The following is a 20,364-nucleotide window of genomic DNA, read 5'->3' on the forward strand; positions in this document are numbered from 1 at the left end:
TGTAGAAGCAGGTTCAAAGGCACGCTTTGTGAGTGTCCACATTACCATCTGCCTCTGCAGCAGGTCCTTACTCTCAGGTGCATATGCCCTCTTCCATTCACAGCACAAAAAGCTTGCGAGTAAGAGCCATGTTGAGCTTTGTAAAAACCACTCAGAGAAATCATACAATAACAGTAGTATTTTAAGTTTCTCTTACTCTTCTTTCAAATTTGGCATTTAGATCAACCATGATGAGAGATTATGCACCAGTAGAAAGAAGCCTGCTGTAATGAAGGTTGACCACACAGGTAGCATAGCAACTGCTTAACAATTTTATGTCACATGTAAGCTATGTAAATTCACAACTCACAAAGAATATTAGTGTGTTTAATGGCTGTAAAGATGGCCAGTTTAAACTACTTCATTTGTATTTGTTTTGGAATATTAAGCAGCAAATGGGGCTCAGAAAGATATAGCTATTTAGAGACACTATCTTTGTAAATGTTGTTTGAAAACATTTCACATTATATCAAAAGTATCAGTGATATAAAAGACAACAAAGAACATTTACTTTATTTTCATTAATGTTTGAGTTTTAAAACACTTGCTTTCACAAAAGGAAATGTACGGTCTAAAAATATGTAATTATATCACTTTAGGTCATATCAACATTGTTTTTTATAGTATATTCTATCATCTCCAAACATATAATAATCAGTAAATTCGAGAATGAAGAGTTTTCTTTAGTAATTTATTTATAACATCTAAACAGTTCAGTTAGAATTGCCAATGATAAAGCAATGGTAAAGCAATACTATTATACAACTGGCAATAGGCTAAACTCTGTGGCTATGACAGCATAACTGAAATTGATTTGGTTAAACTCAAGGAAAATATAAAATTTCATAATCAATTGGAAAATAATGTTTACTTTAAAAATTCTGATCAAAATTGGTACAACTGACTATAGAAATTATAACTGGAACCAAGTAATTAAAAGGAACTCTTGAGTCCAGCACTGGTGGCTCATGTCTGTAATCCTAGTTACTCAAGAGGCTGAGATCTGAGGATCATGGTTTGAAGTCAGTCCAGGCAGGAAACTCCATGCATTCTTTATTTTCAAGAAACTACTCAGAAAAAGTTGGAAGTGGTGCTGTGGCTCAAATGATATAGCACTAGATTTGAACAAAGAGAAGCTCAGGGACAGAGCCCAGGCCCTAAATGCAAGCCCCAGGACTGTTATAAAAAGAAAGGAAAAGAACAGAAAAGAAAAATAAAGAAATTTTAAAAAAAGGAATTATGCAAACTTAAAAGACACTGGTTACAATAACATGTCTGGATCACTCACATCTTAGGTCTCTAAGACAATATAAACTGAATGTGCTTGATTTCCTTTTGTTGCAATCATATATAGGATGCTGTTATTGAGGTAAGATATATTCTGATAATATTTAAAAACCTCATGAAGAATACAATAATTCTAAGATTTTCAAAGCCGTAACTCATTTTAAAATTAAGATTCATTTGAGAATCTTTAGCATTGAGAATGTATCAGAGAATTACAACACTTAATTATATCTAGTAAGTGCCAAATTTAGAACAGCTAGGTCAAAGCAAAGAGACTTCCAAGACATGGAAACAACAGGTCTTTGTTTTTTGGTTGTTGACCTTGTCACCAATGTACTGTATCTAGTTCTTTCTTCTTATTTTATTTCATTTTTTCTTTTTCCATTGGTTTATCCCTGGCAATCACTGTCTTTGATTCTGGTACCCTCCGTCTTGTATATACATTTACATGATGTGGGAAAGGGAAGGGGAATAACAAAATGCTGAAAGAAGGACAAAGGATGACTCATTCCAATAATGATATTCACAAGACACTATGTTGAAATGAACTGTATTGCTTCTGGGGAGGAGGAGGAGTGGGGAAGGAAAGGGAAGGAATAATGGGAGAACAAAAGAGTGGGTAACAATGTTTTGCAAGAAATGTACTCATTACCTAAATCTTGTAACTGTAACCCCTCTGTACAGCATTTTACAATTAAAAAAATTAAAAAAACAGGGGCTGGGAAGGTGGCTCAGTGGTAGAGCACTTGCCTTGCATGCCTGAGGCCCTGGGTTCGATTCCCAGTACCACATAAGCAAAAAGAAAAAACCCGGAAGTGGAGCTATGGCTCAAGTGGTAGAGCGCTAGCCTTGAGCTGAAGAGCTGAGGGACAGCGCCCAGGCCCAGAGTTCAGGCCCCATGACCGGACCCCCAAAAAAAATTTTAAAAAAACCAGACACTATTACAAAACTAGAGTTGAGACATTTTTTAAGACATGCTAAAATAAGCCACCTCTATTTAGATCCAACACAGTCAATGCTGTACTTGGAAGTAAAGGTGTGTAGTCTGTTATCCACCATAAGAAATGTGGTAATCAAAATTTAACCACCCACCTGGAAAAAGGCGATAAGTATTTCTTGAAATCAAATCTTATTTTTTAAAAGTTAACTGTATTCATTTGAATTCCTAATGAAGAATTATCTGCAAAACTAGGGGTCATCTTATGGTATACACAAGCTTTTCTGTTTCTGTGCTCAGTGTTTCTTTACATTAAGAACTGATTCATTTTATTCAACAAGCAATCAAAGTATTCATAATTCAAGACTGATTCAAATGAAGACAGGATCATCTTATAGTATTCACTCCACTTGAATTCTCAAATGTTTATAATTTTCCTAAACATGTCTCTGGTTTAAACATATTTTGGGTTTATGACTCCAAAGAGCTCAATTATCTGACAAGTATTGAAGTATATAAAATCTTTGTATAAAGCATTTTGGAAATGGTTTATATGTTACACACTGAGCACTTATTAAATCTTGCTTTTAACCTATGCTTTTCTAAATCTCCCCTTTACATTTTGACTCCCAGTAGAGAAAAATAACTAAGATGAAAATTTCTGTTTGCCTAAAGAAAGTCATTTGCATATCTGTGCATATGTTGAAGAATTATAGAATGGAGCCCTATAGATTCTCCCACAAAAATATCTAACTACTAGTTGGTTTCACAAGAAAAATGAAAACACAGAAGTTGCACTGTGGCTCAAGCAGTAGAGCGCTCATCTTAACCTGAAGAGTACAGGGACAGCGCCCACACCCAGAGTTCAAGCCTCAAAACTGACCCCCAAAAAATTAATTAATTTTCTTTAAAAAATGAAAGCACATGTGCATACAATTTCAACAGGAATACTCACATCAACTTCGAAGTGAAAGCCACTCAGAAGTCTATCAATATCTGAAGAGATAAGCTACGGTATATTCATATCATGGAATACAACACAACAATTAAAACAACGTAGTCACTGATAGCTATTAAAATATGAATCTCAAAATTATTATCCTCAGAAGACTTTAGACAAAACGGGAACTTATTTTATAATTCCATTTAAGTTCTAAGAAATTCAAACTAATGCCATGAGTTACTGGCCAACTTAGGCATATGAAGGCCTACAAAGAAAGAACCACCAAGATTCATGAGAAAAATTTTGAGTGATATGTGTGTGCATTACCTTGATCATAGTAATGATTTCGAAATAATGCACCTAAATTTTAATATATAGAGACTTCATGAATGCTGTACTTCAGTAGATATCAATTATATCCCAGGATGTTCTCAAAGAGTAACAACTAATAATGTCAAAAATTTCAATGTTTAATACTTATTTTCTAGAAAGTCAATGAAGTGCTTCATAAAAAGTTTTTGTTACATGTGAAAAAAAACCCAAGCTCAAATGAAAATTATTATTTTACAAAACAAGTATCTTCCACCATGAGCTTGCCAGTTTTCCATTAATGTTCAAATTAGACTAGCTGTGAAATAAATATGGTCTTTTGATATAGTATAATGAACTGTATCACTATTTGAAAAGCTGAAAAGTTGAATGAGGAGATTATTTTCCAAATAACTAAAAAATTATGCTACAAAATCATGCCTGATCCACATAGAGCTCCCCTATGACCTAGCAATCCCACTTTTGGGCATTTACCCAAATGATCACAAACAAGGCCATACTAAAGCTACCAGCACAACTATGTTTATTGCAGCATTATTTACCATAGCTAAGATATGGAACCAACCCAGATGCCCCTCAGTAGATGAATGGATCAAGAAAATGTGGTATATATACACAATGGAATTCTATGCCACCATCAGAAAGAATGACATTGCCCCATTTGTTAGGAAATGGAAAGGCTGAGAAAAAATTATATTAAGTGAAGTAAGCCAGGCCCAAAGAAACATAGGTCCCATGGTTTCCCTTATTTGCAATATCAAGTATATGTATGAGTCAAGCAGAAAAGGTCAGATAAGGTGATGTTAGGGAAATGAACCCTAAGCTATGTATGTATTTAAATGTTTTCTTTTCTTTCATGTGATTGTTTCTAACACATTTTTAAGATTATTTCTTTGTTGCTTTGTATGTCCCTCCCCCACAGTATAACCCCTGCTTTCACTGTGTTTGATGTCGGGGAGGATGGGTGGGGGGCAGGGAGAAGATGGGAAGGGATGGGAAGGGGAAACAAAGGAGGAGGCTATAATGCTAGATAAGAAATGTACTCATTATCTTGCCCATATAATTGTAACCCCTCTGTACAGTATTTTCACAATAAAAAAAGAGAAAAGAAAAAAAATGTACTCATTATCTTGCCCATGTAATTGCAACCACTCTGTACGGTATTTTCACAAAAGAGAAAAAGAAAATGTGGTATATATACACAATGGAATTCTATGCCTCCATCAGAAAGAATGGCATTGCCCCATTTGTTAGGAAATGGAAAGACTGGGAAAAAATTATATTAAGTGAAGTAAGCCAGGCCCAAAGAAACATAGGTCCCATGGTTTCCCTTATTTGCAATAACTAGTGTATGTCGGAGACAAACAGAAACTGTCAGACAAGTTGATATTAGGCGAAATGAACCCCAAAATAAAGATTCAAGTGTTTATTTTTTCTTGCAATTGTTTCTAACATATTTATAAGATGATTTCTTTGTTGCTTTGTATGTCCCTCCCCCAGGGTATAAGCCCTGCTTTCACTGTATTTGATGTTGGTATAATTTGTGGAGGGGAAGGGAAAAAACAAACTGTTTAAATAGGGTTTCAGGTGGACCCATTACAACAAAAAGATGTACAAGATGTTATGTGGAAAAAGGAACTTTACAACTTTGGCGGGGTGGGGCGTGGGGGGATAATCGTGGTGGTGTGGGCGTGGGAGGGTGGAGAGGGGAAGGGATGGTATGGGGAAACAAAGGAGGAGGCAAAAATGCTTGATAAGAAATGTACTCAATATCTTGCCCATGTAAATGTAACCCCTCTCTATGCTATTTTCACAATAATAAAAAATAAACAAAAAATCATGCCTGAGTAGAAACAAGCAATGATATTTCAAGATGAACGAATGGTCATTTAATAGAACAGAGTGAAAAATTCATCATGGTTTCAGGTTTTACAAATCTTTTAAGGAAATTTGGAAAATTTTACTCTAGAAGACAGATCAAGAGGCCTCCCAAACACTAACCCCTGTACTCTGCGGATGTGATGAACATACCTTTCTCATAAAAATGCTTTGTCCCAAAGTAAACCCAATCTAAAATAGGGAGATTATCAGGACCTGATCCAGTCATAGGAGCCCTTTTTAAAATAGTAGCCATGATTCTTTAACTTGTAATAGAAAATTTTAAGCCAGAGAAATTCAAAACACTTGAAGATTTTGACAGGCTAGTACTAGCATTAAAGATGCACAGACAAGGAGAAAAGGAATAAAGATGAAAGACACCCACATCTGATTGTCAGTAGATAGAAATAGTAAACTCAAAATAATAGCTGCAGGCAAATGGATTCTGCCAACATCTGAATAAGCCTGGTAGTGGATTAGAGCTCCCAACTGTGACAATTTGTTACACAGCAATGGAAAGCTAAAACATTTACTATAAATCAAAATGTATGTCAACTTTGATCCAACAATCCTACCGCTGAGTTTTTGTCCTACTTTTAAATGACTTTTACTAAGAGTTCAAAGTTACTGAGAGCTCTTCTCAAAAGATTTTAAAAAAGGAAATTACTGGTTGGATAAATTATGTAAATTCACAAAATCAAATACTCTATAGTTATTATAAAGGAGAGGTAGAAATATATAGATGACTATGAAACAATAAACCCAACACAAGTTTCCTTTAAAAAGAAGTGGTAGGGGCTGGGAAGGTGGCTCAGTGGTAGAGTGTTTGCCTTGCATGCATGAGGCCCTGGGTTCGTATTCCTCAGCACCACATAAGCCGAAAAAGCCAGAAGTGGCGCTGTGGCTCAAGTGATAAGAGCCCTAGCTGAAGAGCTGAGGGGCAGTGTCAAGGCCCAGAGTTTAGGCCCCATGAGTGACCAAAAAAAAAAACAAAAACAAAAAAACAACCAAGTGGTGATCCTCTGCAAAGAATATCTTCCTTTGGTCTTACTGTGTGAATGTCCTGTTTATCATGTCCAAGTGTAATTTTTCATCTTTTACTATCCATTGTGTTTACTTGTAGTTTATGGGCACATTCTAATTACTACAAATGAGGGAAACCATGAACCCCATGTGCATATGATCATATAAAAAGATGCTTATGGAAATGAACTCCAACAAATGGAAATAAGAGGATTTTTATGTGTTTTTTTTCTGTTTTCCCCTTTTGTCACTGTTTTTAATTTCTGTACCTTTTGTTATGTAAGTTTATCTGATTTGGGGACAGTAAGGGGAAGCACAGAAGCGGTGAGACAAAGGGAGAACTTAATTCAACAGTGATACTCACTAGACACTATATTGGAAATGAACTATGCAACTTGAAAGGGGACAGGGGTCGGGAGAGAAAAAAATAGGAGAAAATGAGGGAGAGAGTGATGCTGTTCAAAAAGAAATGCACTCTTTACCTGACTTATGAAATTGTAACCCCTCTGTATACCACCTTTGGATTAATTTTTTTAAATAATGGAGAGTCCTGAAGCAGTGTTACACCATGATTCTTATGATTAAATTTAAAAAGAAGAAAATCCAAAGGATCTACAGTAAATATCTTCCTGGAAAAGCAAAATAAACACACACTAAGACACTGCTAGTAGAAATCAGCTTAGGGCTATAATTTGATTTTTTTTTAATGCCAGTCCTGGAGCTTGCACTCAGGGCCTGGGTGTTGTCCCTGAACCTCTTTGTGCTCAAGGTTAGTGCTCTACCACTTCAGCCACAGCACCACTTTTGGCTTTTTCTGAGCAGTTTGCTGCAGATAAGAGTCTCCCTGAGACTTTTCTGACCAGGCTGGCTCCGAACTATGGTCCTCAGATCTCTACCTCCTGAGTAGCTAGGATTACAGGTGTGAGCTAGGATCATTAGTGCCTAGCCATAATTAGATTGTTGAACATTCATTTAATTTTCTACCTGTCATTACATTTTCAAAATATCAACAGAAGTTACCTATCAGGATATCGTTTTTGTATAAAACTTCCACTGTCTAATTCAACTTAGACATAACATCTGAAATTTGCATCCATATTCCCTGGCTTGCCACTCATAATCCCCATTTAGTCTGCCCCCTCTTCCAAGAGGGGTCTTCTCCATGCAATTCCTTACTAACCAAGGGATTCGTTTGCATGTGTGTCAATAGTGTCAACTATATTCTATTCAATTCTTAAAATTTTGAATTGTATCTTTCCCATTTCACAATACTGAAAGCTACCTTAAAATACAGAAATAAACAGGGCTGACACAGCCAACATATAAAGTACCCAACACAGATAATGTCATTAAGATAAGGATGAAGATAACCTATTAGTTCTACAGTTATACGGAAATACTGAAAAAACTGAAGTAGTAAGTAAGATGATGTACAGGACTAAGAATCCTAAACACTAAAGAAATTTCATATGAGCAGTGTTTAATAAACAATCTATATTAGGCTCATAGTTCATTAATTGCAAAATTATGAATATTTTTCATATTCCTTTAAATTTCTTCTTTTAAAATGAGTAGTTATTAAAAGTAAAACCCAAAAAGTTAAAGCAATTTTTAGTTAATAAATATCAGAATTGTAAATGTGATTGAAATAAATTTTATCTTTGAAATTTCTACAACCATAAGATAGACAATGAGAACAAAAAACACATACTAGTAGGGTTGTCTTTTTGTTGTTCCAAGTTAACCAGAAATCATAAAAGAGAAATTTCTACATGACCATCCTGTCATGTGTCTACATATAGAAGCTCATATGTCACAAGTGACCCAAAGTACCATGAGATTATCGTAAGTGTCACAAAGAAGGTAAGTGGAAATGTACTTGGAAACTGATATATAGGGAGTAAATAAGACAGCAATTTAATTAATAATGCCACACTAAGTAACTGCCTTTCTCAACAGCTTTTCATACAAAAACATTATATAAAACTCAATTCCAGGGCTGGGAAGGTGATTCAGTGGTAGAGCACTTGCCTTGCATGCCTGAGGCCCTGGGTTCTATTCCTCAGTACCACATAAGGAAAAAGAAAAATGCCAGAAGTGGGGCTGTGGCTCAAGTGGTAGAGCGCTAGCCTTGAGCTGAAGAGCTGAGAAACAGCGCCCAGGCCCAGAGTTCAGGCCCCACGACTGGACCCAAAAAGAAAAAAAAAAAAAAACCTCAATTCCATACCAAACTCTAATAAATCCATGCCCAAAATATGTTGGCTGACATTTTCTAAAAAACAGCACAGTATTATAACCTATAAAAATGTTGTATAAATATACAAGTTCTTTTGTTATCAGAAAAATGTTATATAAAATCCTTGGAAACATTACAAGGAGAAATCAAAGAGACTGAACACAAACAATGCAATAAAACATGACATTAAAATGTCATCAAGCAAACCTTCAAATCACATTACCTGGGACAAGTTCCATGATGATGTAGACAGGCTGTCTTTGTGTGCAAACTCCTATAAGTTTCACAATATTGGGATGATCATATTGCTTGAGAATTCTAGAGAGAAATTATAAGAACAAGCATTTGAATAAAGAAAATCATGCATTAGCTGATAAAGGTCTGGACAAGTAGAATACTCATTAATCCTAATTATTAAAATATAAGTGTGACCCAAAATGATGACAAATAGGATGTATATAAACTAGTATTGATAAATACTGATAATATAACCTAAATGAGAAAATTATTTTTTACATTTCTGCACTTGAATTTTGTGTCCTACTCTTGTTCAGTTTATTGCCCACATCTGTTATTCTACAACTTGAGCCATAAGCCCTGGCCAACATTTTGCTAATTGGAGATGTAGTCTTTTAAACTTTTCTGCCTAGCTTTGAATACAATCCTCAAGGTCTCAACCTCTTGAGTAGTGAGAATTGCAGACATGAGGATTGCAGACATGATTCCTATCTGGATATGAGTCAATTATTAATTCAATTAAGCACCCATTTAAAAGTTGTTACTCACTCTGAATAATCATCATAAATAAGAACAAAAAAAATAGAACTTCCAAGTATTTTATGTTCTCCAAAAATTATCACTCCCTGGTAAATACTACAAAGACTACCTTCACTAGATATCATAGTAAATTATTTCTTGAGATTATTTTCAATTTAAATGATAGAAATACAAAACTTTTGAGAAACATGGCAAAAGATTTAAAAATTTTATATCAGTTTCAGTATAAGCTTCAGTTGAAGGAGTACAAACTTCATTTGGGTGAAGGTGAAATTTCATCACAGGTTATATCAATAAACTATACACAGGACTCTAATAAAAGTATGAGCTAAAATATATTAGATACCCATTTGCCTTGATTTTAAGTTTTAGTTCTTCTTATTCTATATAAACTCACTTCTATGTAAAAATTACAATAGTCTTTCTGAAGAAGAATGCAAAAATAACTCTGGCCCAAGATACATTATGCTGACAACTCATTAGTACAAAAATTAAAATAAAAAAAGTAAAATTTAACAAATTATGTGTGTTTTGTAATTGTTCAACTAAGTCAGAGGAAGAGCAAAAAAAATGTTAAAATAATGATTTGTAAATGTAGTCAGACAGGGAAAAATCCTAGAGATTAAAGGAAATATTCTAGAATGCCTTGAAGCTTGAAATTTCTGAGACAATAAAGTTTGAAGAATGTTATATTTTTAGTTATGAAGGTGAGTAAAGAAACTGCACAAAATAGGCAGCCAGGAACATAGATAAGTCTATTGAAGAGGGTTGCATGGAAAAGAAAATTTTACATTTTACATAAAACTCCATAATTTCACTTTAAAAGAAATTGAAGTCCACTTTGCAAAAGTTACAAATTAAGAAATTTAAATACTTTTGAAAATAATATTAGACACAGCCTTTTATCATGAGAACACCTATGAATTGTAAAATAATGAGACTATAAATTTCAAGAATATAGAACAGTTTTTAATTTGTCAGTTTTCTGATTTTCAATAGTATATATTTTAAAAATTGTATAATTGTACAGATTCTTAATTCTACAGGTACTTAATACTGCATCCAATTAATTTGATCCATTCCTACAATATTTAGTGTTAAATGAGTATAGAAATTTACACAAAATAATCCATGTCATGGGATTTATTATTGTCTCTCAGCCATTTCCTCTATGTTCCCATGCACAAAATTTATAGATTTGTGTATCATCCTTGTTCAAGCATCCACCCACCACCCATCATTGCATCCATTTTCAACATGTCCATCCAATTAATTTATTCAAATCATCGCCCTATTTAAGTATTTTCAATTCAGTATAGCAAGGTGGATCATTAAATTTTACTAAAATAAAGGAATCCACTTACAAAGTGAATTAGAAAAGAAATAGTATGTAAATTTTTGAACAAATTCTGGACTGTTAGCTAAAGAAATGTATGATTTTCAGAGCTAATAAGCAGAAACAGAAAGTCAAAAGATATTATCTAAGGAATATAAACATCTACCTAAAAGAACAAGGATAAAAATCTTTTATATGTATGATTGTGAAGAAAAATCACAAGATTACAAAATGTATATGCATACTTAATAAAACAAATGTATTTAAGGATTTAGAAAACAGTCATGTTTTTTAACACCTGTTCTTACCGTGATTTTCTAATTGATTTACAGTCTACCTCAAAACCAGAAATTTTCTCACATTGTGAAAGTGTTTATTTATGAGTTCCTAATAGTGTTTACTTACTCCTTCAACAAGTCACAATTCAAAATGTGTTCAAGATTACTTTTTAATAAGTTATGAATGCCTCATGAATAACAAACATTATAATTAATTATTAAGGGCATATTTTGTACTATATTAGAAAACTCACTTGGCTTCTTGTAAAAATTTTATTTTCAGTTCCTGAGGAAGATCTTCTTTACATGTTTTAACAGCAACAGAAGTTTTATCCTTTAACGTACCCCTATACACTTCACCAAAATTTCCCTGAAAACAAAAACACATGCAATGTTTGGTCTGGTAATTATAGCATGTCAGTGTGTCAAAAACAAGGAAAACAGGTAACAAAACATTTTGAGTTGATAAGTTAGCTTTGCATGAAAATAAAGACAGTTGATTCTGTTCTTACAAACTCTTCAACCTTGAATATACTGTTCCCACATTAACCATATAGAAGACTGAGGACAAAGGAAAACTGAAAAGAAAATGGTGAGAAAGAATAAAGGAGAGACTCAAATGGATGTTCTCAGAGGCATGTGACTCCTTCCAACTAGTTTATCCCCTAAATATTACATTTTATTTGGTTTAAAATTTATAAGTTAATGAAGTTCCAAGAAGAAACTAAAACTGACATCCATGTCAGAGCAGTTTGTGAACAATAAGTGAAGGCAGGCAGTGGAGTCGAGGAACAGAAGGGCTCATCAGTAGCTGCTGCCGTAGCCTGTCCATCTCCCCACCGGGTCCAGGAGGAGGGGTGCTAACTCAAGTGTTAGTGTCACCAAGGATGAACTGACTGATAGGCCTACATCTATTTCAATGTAACATTTAGAATGTTCAGACTAATAAATTCTGAAGTAAATTTACTCTTTTAAAATACAAAACAGTACAATAATGATCTTAAAGCTAATACACGAGCACAACTATTTTTGAAAATTCTTTTAGATATTTCTATGCATATTCATGAATTTTATATAGCCATCGTCACAATATGTAAATATTACAATACTGTTGAGCAAGATGTAAGTGAAGTAAATCTGTTGGTTGTTGAGTTTTAGAATTTTAAGACAATATAACTCATCCTCTCAAATCTACATATTTTAAATGTTTTATTTTTAAAATGTTTTTCTAAAAAAGTCCCATATTCATGTATACTTTTTCATCTAATATTCAGTTCTTAAATTGTTTTTAAATAAAAGCTATGGTTTGAATTCTCAACATATTAAATGCTTATAATCAACTACAACAAAGAAAATTTGAGTATCTCTTTTCTCAAGATTTATCCAACAATTATCAAATAATTTACTTAATTATCAATAATTCATAAAATTTATCTGAGAGTAAATATTATTGTTCTACAGAATTGTTGCCTAACCTCTTATCCGAGTGATTCTTAAACACTTATAATTCATTTTTTCTAAAACTCATTTTACTCATCAAAAAATTCTTCTTGAATACATTATTTTCTCAGTTATTATAACTATCATTCTGGACCAAGTATAGTGGAACATGCCTAAAATACCAGCACTCAGGTAGCTGAGGCAAAAGGATTTTAAGTTAAAGACAAGCCTAGCCTATAGCAATACTATTGAAAGGAAAAAGATCCTACCATTTTCCATGTAAGTATTTAGCTCCCCTCAATACTTCAGTCTTTCCCTATTGCATCTCCGAAACAGTACCCTCAGAGACAGTACCTGTCTCAACTTTTTTCACCTTTACTTGGTCAATACTCAGATCCATCAACAGCAGCAGTGCCAGACAGAATGATCTTTGCTAGAGAAAACTTTGATTAGACTATTGCTTTCCTCAATATCCATCCTCTCATTATTGTCATTTCTTAGCTTTTATTTGGTAATCACAAAATATGTGTCATCATTTTCTACACTTTTTTCCTTTATGGAAAACATTCACCTGCCCTCAGAGAAAAGGTGATCTAATCTTTAGTTTCATTTATTATGCTTCCTCCTTCATTAGGACTTTCTTCTGAAGACTATTCTCCCTCTTCAGAACGCTCCTCACTCTGTTGTTCATTCACCTCTTTCTAAAGGTTTCAGCCTTATATAACAAGCATTGGCCTTTGTGGGGTGTTTGAAAACTTTAAACATTTATTTGACAGCCATTACCCAGAGAACTTCAATTCTATCAATGGTGTTCAAGGAGCTAATCTCCAATCTGATAAAAGATTATGCTTTCCCAGACGATCTACTTTCAGGCCAAATTGGTTATGATACAGCCTAGGATACTCAACATTCCCAACATTCAAAAAGTATGACTTCATTAAGTCCTTGAGGGCAAATCTCATCAAGCTGCTTGTCATAAGATCTTGGTCCTTAGGGTTAATCTTTATCTCCCCTCCTCTAAGTGCTCATCCAGTTCTCCTCAAATCTCCTTTCTCTTTCAAACTTCCACTGTGCCTTCCAGAATTCACATTCCATCAAATTGGTACCCTGAAGTTTGATGATTCCCCATAAGGCCATTCTGATCCCACAGGATCCTGATTCCTGTTGGAGGCACTCAAATGATAATAAGTTGTCCTTTGTCCTCTAAACTTGAGTGATGAATTTTGCTCCTCATTTAATCCTACCACTCCCGTGGAGGTGAAATAGTTGGTTTTGTTTTTTGTTGTGGTTTTGTTTTTTGTTGTTGTTTTTTCCTACGGCCACAATCCTCTCTCCTGCATTCCTAAAACCTCTTAGCTTGAACCATTTCCATTCAATAATATCTATCTCTTACTATCAATCACTGTGGCTGCCACCTATTGAATATGAAACTACTTTCCATCCTTCACTGATAATTTGTATGTCACTATATACTCTATACAGTATGCCCCTGTGTTAATTCTTGTTAATTTCAATAGACATAGGTCCTATCACATTGTAAAACTTCAGTTTCATAAGCCTATCTCCTCTACTGCTCTTATAATGAATCTATTTGCTAAAGTCATACCTTAAACTTTGTTATTATCAATAGTTCATTTTTTGGATACAATCTGTTTTAATCATCTCATCTTCTGTCTATATTTCTTACTTCATTTAGTAGCCAACCTACTGTTTTGACCCTATAGGAATGCTAAATCTAGCATGCATGAAACCCTGGGATTGATTCCTTAGTACCACATAAACAGAAAAAGCTGGAAGTCATACTGTGGCTCAAGTGGTACAGTGCTAGCCTTGAGCAAAAGAAGTTCAAGGACAGTGCTTAGGCCCTGAGTCCAAGCCCAGAACTGGCAAAACAAACAAAAAACACAATGAGCTCTCTCTGCTCTTTTCTAGCTCTTTCCTTCTCTTCTCTTTCCCAGCTCTCTCTCTGCTCTTTTCTAGCTCTTTTCTCTCTCTTTCCCAGCTCTCTCTCTTTCCCAGGCCTTTCCCAGCTGCGTGGAGTGCCAACCTTGCCTGGTCCCAGCAGGTCTACTAAATAAACCTACCCCTTACCTGAAAAAAAAAACAATGACAACAGAAAAGGTGGTGAAAATATTAAATCAAAATCATGCTCCAGTATTAAAAGTATTACATGAACTTAAGCTCCATTTCAGTATTTTCTTAAAATCATTAAATTTATCAAGACTGACATACTACTGCCTAGTCAGTGTGAAAGGATTTATTCTTTGAGATATCCTTACTAAGGAGAACATTGTTTCTGATAAGTTATACTTTAGAAGAAACTAAAAAATTATGAAATTAATTACAAAATCTTTTTCTTTAATTAAAAATATTTTCCCAGAGTACTGAAATAATGTGTCTTTGATGATTAAATATTTATTTGTAATTTTTTTTTTGGTCCGTCATGGGTCTTGAACTCTGGGCCTGGGCACTGTCCCTCAGCTCTTCAGCTGAAAGCTAGCGCTCTACCACTTGAGCCACAGCGCCACTTCCAAATTATTTATTCGTATTTTTATGAAAGTTTATTTGAGTTACTTTTTCCTTCTGTTTTGTGTTTCTTTTTTCTCTTCTGTGCTAGGGATTGTATCTAGGGGTTTTATATTCAATGTAAATGTTCTAACACTTGAGCCCTGCCTCCAATCCTTTCAGTTTTAAGATAGACTCTCCTAATTTTTTTCCTGGCTGGCCTCTAGACATCCACCTGGTTTGCCTCCTGAATTTCTGGGATTACAGGTGAATGCTTCTTTGTAATAATTTTTGATTCAGTCACATCTACTGGGTCACCAATAACAGACAGTGGACATATTTCCTCAAGAATTAGAGGAGCATAGCACAGAAGCAGCAAACATACCAGCTGCTACTTTCAGTTCTTTATCCTGAGAAACTAAGTACATTAGCACTGGATCTGCTTTCAAATAGCAACTCAACGCTTCTACTTGGAAAATATATTTTAAAATAATAGATGACAAAAATTAGCAAACTAGAGTACTTCAAGGATCTACTATTTAAACAGAGCTTTTTGTAAAACAAGGAACATAGTCAATTTACCACATATATATTCAAGTGAAAAGTAATGGATAATCACATCATGTTATTTGAAGTGCTGAGCCTTAGTGTAGGGGTTAGCATCCATAAATTATGTATACTTTTCACAAAGTATCTGAATTTATCACAAATTTTAACAGTATACCATGAAACTAAAGCTTCATAGACAAGTATTCCTAAGTCATTTGACAAATATTTATCCACTAAAATTCAATTACAAATAAAATTATACACTTAAACAGTTTAACTATCAAATATCTAACTTTATTGGTACACATTATGCTAGAATATGGCTTATGAATTAGAAACACCTTCAACTAGGTTGGAAGGAAAGGCACTTACACGAATCTGCCCTCTCTGATCACTAGTATAGCTAGTTACAATTACAAAACAGATTGTCATGTTGAAACCTGTCCTTTCAAAATTATTTTTCCACTGAAGTAATATGCACAATGGTCTTATAAACAATCTTGAAACTCTGAAGAGTAGTACTTTACTTTTTCTGGAGTATTACATAACCAGTTTTGTTTTGTTTGTTTAAAGACTACTGGGATTTAGTTTAACTTTATAATCTGGTAGGTTCTTTTCAAATCACACCTCAATAGTTTTGGTTTTATTAAATGGTATTAAAATTATTATAACCTTTGAGAAAACATACACTATTTTAAAAAGAATTCTCTTTAAGCATAAGATTTTCATGCATCTATTTCAGTGAGTATCTTAATACTTGTAACAGATGTGGTATTGTCTTCTTTTAGATTAGTACTAAAGAAACTTGCTGTGTGGTGAATTTTTTATAAAGCTTCACAGGAACAAAAAACTGAAGAATCCCCAGAAAATGTAAAGACTTCATTATTTAGCTCAGTTGATTATGTACCTTGCCTAGTAGTTCTCCCAAGGTGACATCTTCATGATTGAGAATCCATTTCTTATCCTGTGGCAGAAGAAAAACAAAACAAAACATGGCTTAGTCCAGGTAAGAATAAATTTCCTGTAAGAAAATTCATCTGAGACACTAAAAGGATATTTCATTCAAATTGTCCAATCAACAGTGCACTAAGAAGTTATAACTTCAAGATGCTGTAAAGCCACTTTAAGAAATGTGACTACAGTATGCCCAAGTTTTATCAGAAATCTCAGTTTTCAAAATGATAGTATTGCTTTAACTAGAACACAGCATGTATTTTTCACTAACTATAAAGCACTGGCTATGTTATTACTTGTCCTTAAAGTTTTGTCATAAGTACATGAATGAGTTTCATTTGCAAGGCATAATTTTCAATTTTTGTGTGATCTTAAAGCAATTTTGCTACACAAATCATATCACTAAGCACTAACTTTTCTACATATAAACTGGCTGTGAGTTATAGTTTTCTATCACACTGTATGAAGTCTCATTTCTTTCCCAAGTTATTTCCTATGCTGTAATAAAGCAACAAACATCAATTACACTGTCACTAGATGGACCACACCAGTAATGCAAATATGCCATTATAAAGCAGCATCCCACTATTATAAAGCAGCATCCCACAATCTTATCCAAGACTTGATCACAATTTAAGGGAATATTTTAGCATATAAGAATCACAGCTAGAAATAGGATGCAGGTTGACCCACTGTAACAATGAGATGTACAAGACACTATGTTAAAAACGAACTTACAACTTGGGGTGGGGAGGAGTTAGAGAGGTGGGGAGGAAAGGGATGGTAGGGGATAAACAAAGGAGGAGGTAACAATGCTCAATAGGAAACGTACTCATTACCTTACGCATGTTACTGTAACCCTCTGTACACTATTTTTTACAATAAAAAAAGTTTAAAAAAAATCACAGCTATTAACTTTCTGACATTGTTTTATGTGTTGTAATATTTTTAAGGAGGAACTTATAGATCAAGAAAAAATTAGAAATGGGACTGGTAATGAATATAATTGAAGATAACAAGAGATTGAAAAGAAGGAATACAACTGAAAAAAATGAGAGGGGTAGGAATGGGAAGGCAACTGTGACTGGAGTAAAATATTTTATTCATGATTTATGTGCTTTAATCAATACTAAAATGTAGCTTCTCACCATTACAAAAAATATACTAAGTCAAAATTATGACCTACAATATGGATTGCAACAATAAGTTTCCATATATATGTATATATATGTCCATATATATCATAGATTATGTATGTGATATAGTAGTTACATAGAAACTTGGAATTTAAGATTCAAATGTGGTTTCCTTAGCAAGGACATCACATATGTAGCTTGCAGATTGAATGGCATGCCCAGAAAATTCCTGCATAAATTGAACAAGAAAGCCTGTGTTTTTCTTGGCATCCCTGTTCCTACTGTTTTTTTTTTTTTTTTGCATAAATCCTACGCTGAAATAAAGTTCAGCCATGATAATTACTCTTTAATGAGTCTCAGTGAACAGCAAGTAGGCACTCACTGTAAGGGTGCTAAGGCTGGGAGACAAGGTCAGTGTTTCCTCCTATATCTAACTCCAATATTTATGTCCTACCTAATCATTTTTGTAACTTGTATTGCCCCTCAAAATAAAATAATGTATTTAAGGTAATGCATTTGACTCCTTCACATTCAAAGATTATCATCAATTAATTGAAACAAACTGGGTTTATACTCTTTCAAGTTTCAAGCTATAATCTAAAAATATTTTATGACTACTGTGATTTATTTCAAATGATTTTGCTATCTAAATTAATCGTCATTAGGTTTACTAGATTATAATCTTATAACCATATACTTTGCACATTCAGTTCACGCAAAGTTAAATTACAGTAAAACTTTCAAATTGTGATCAAATAAAATAGCTTCAAATAAAATAGGTTTATATACTTGTAGAAGTATCAATTAATTTTGTGTCACCATTATACAATCAGTAACCTTAAAAACTCATCCTTTGGTTTCAATACTATTTTATTTCCTTAGATAATATGTGATAGTACCTTTTCAAATAGTAACTCTGATGTTTTTTTTTTACTAAAAAATAAATTTAAAAAATTTAAAATATCACCTAAATTAAGTTATTAAAAAACATATTCTAGTAAGGGCTATCACTTTGCACATTGCATTGGTATACTAGGTGGGATAAACTATCAAATTACTAGAAATAAACTCCAATTACAATTTCAAACTGTTAAAACCTAAACCTGTGTATAGTCCTTTCCACTAAACATTTGGGTTCTTGAGAACCCCTGTTAAGAGTATGAGGGCAGGGATGGGAAGGGGAAACACAGCAGGAGGCAACAATGCTTGATAAAAAAAAAATGTACTCATCACCTTGCTCATGTAATTGTAACCCCTCTGCACGGTATTTTCACAATTAAAAAAACCTATTAATAAAAAAGAGTATCTTCTACATATCCTAATTCTTACAAATGAGGGAGATCATGTGACCTGCTTTTCTTTGGATCTGGCTTACTTCAGTTAATAAAATTGTTTTTCCAAGTCTTTCCATTTCCTTATGAATGGAATAATGTCATTCTTTCTGATGGAGGCATAGAATTCCATTGTGTATATATACCACATTTTCTTGAACCATTCATTTACCGAGGAGCATTTGGGTTGGTTCCATATCTTGGCTATGGTAAATAATACTGCAATAAACATTGTCGACTCCAACTCATGGAAACAAGAGGCTCATTAGACTCAGTATATAGTTTGTTCTTTTTTCTCTATTTTCTTTCTTCATTTCTCTTAGCTTTCTGTACATCAAGTTTTGCATAATAGACAATGCAATATGTGGAAGGGAAAAGGAATCACAGAAACAGCAGAACAATGGATGAACCACAGCAACATTGATACTCACTTGACAATATGTGGGATATGAACATTACAACTTGTGAGGGGTGGACAGGGAGAGGGAAGTGGGATATAGAGATATGGAGTAATGATGATTAAAAACAATGTACACATTGTCTTACCTAGGTAACTGTAACTGCCCAACATATCACCTTTTCAATTAAAAAATAAAATAAAAAAACCCTAAACCTAAGATTTTGTCTCCTGAAAATGGAAAATGGCATAGCAAATATATGGCATGTCCTCTGCACCTGCTGATTATCACCAACTATACTCCTCAGGCTGAAGGACTAGCCATGCTTCTTGGTAGACGGCCACAAGGTGCAGATATTCATGATTTGTTATGCCAATCAATCACTGTCAAGTCTCTTTGGCTGCTGGACATTTCTCCCTGAAGTTATCCGCTTAAAGAACTTTATATGCTGGGCGCTGATGGCTCATGCATATAATCCAAGCTTCTCAGGAGGCTGAGATCTGAGGATCTCGGTTCAAAGCCAGCTTGGGCAGAAAAAGTTCGTGAGACTCTAATCTCCAATAAACCACCCAGAAAACTGGAAGTGGTGCTGTGGCTCAAGAGGTAGAGTGCTAGCCTTGAGCTGAAGAGCTGAGGGACAGTGCTCAGGTCGAGTTCAAGCCCTACTACCACCAAAAAAAGAAAAAGAATTTTACATGGTAGAGGTACATATTTGAAATTAAGAGTCCAAGCAAATTGGTCCAAGTAATCAAGCATGTGTTTTTGTTTTGTTTTTTTCAATTTTTTTATTGTGAAAATACTGTTCAGAGGGGTTACAATTACATGGGCAAGATGGTGAGTACATTTCTTATCAAGCATTGTAGCCTCCTCCTTTGTTTACCCTTCCCATCCCTTCCCATCCTCCCCCACCCCAAGTTGTAAAGTTCGTTTTTGACATGACAACTTGTACTTCTCATTGTTGCAACAGGTCCACCTGTATCCTTATTT

The 20,364-nt window shown here is 34.1% G+C and overlaps 1 protein-coding gene across 1 annotated transcript in view; it reads right to left on the reverse strand.

Moving 5' to 3' along the window:
* Nucleotides 1–20,364, reverse strand: part of Fer (fer (fps/fes related) tyrosine kinase) — a 356,813-nt gene that overhangs the window by 131,892 nt on the left and 204,557 nt on the right. The window contains exons 12-14 of the mRNA XM_013020434.1: nt 16,466–16,522; nt 11,319–11,434; nt 8,897–8,991 (exon numbers count right to left, since the gene is read on the reverse strand). Of these exons, the coding sequence (XP_012875888.1) occupies nt 8,897–8,991; nt 11,319–11,434; nt 16,466–16,522 (268 nt within the window). The remainder of the gene's footprint in view (nt 1–8,896; nt 8,992–11,318; nt 11,435–16,465; nt 16,523–20,364) is intronic.

Source organism: Dipodomys ordii, unplaced genomic scaffold (assembly GCF_000151885.1).
Source record: "Dipodomys ordii isolate 6190 unplaced genomic scaffold, Dord_2.0 Scaffold50, whole genome shotgun sequence".
Taxonomy (NCBI): Eukaryota; Metazoa; Chordata; class Mammalia; order Rodentia; family Heteromyidae; genus Dipodomys; species Dipodomys ordii.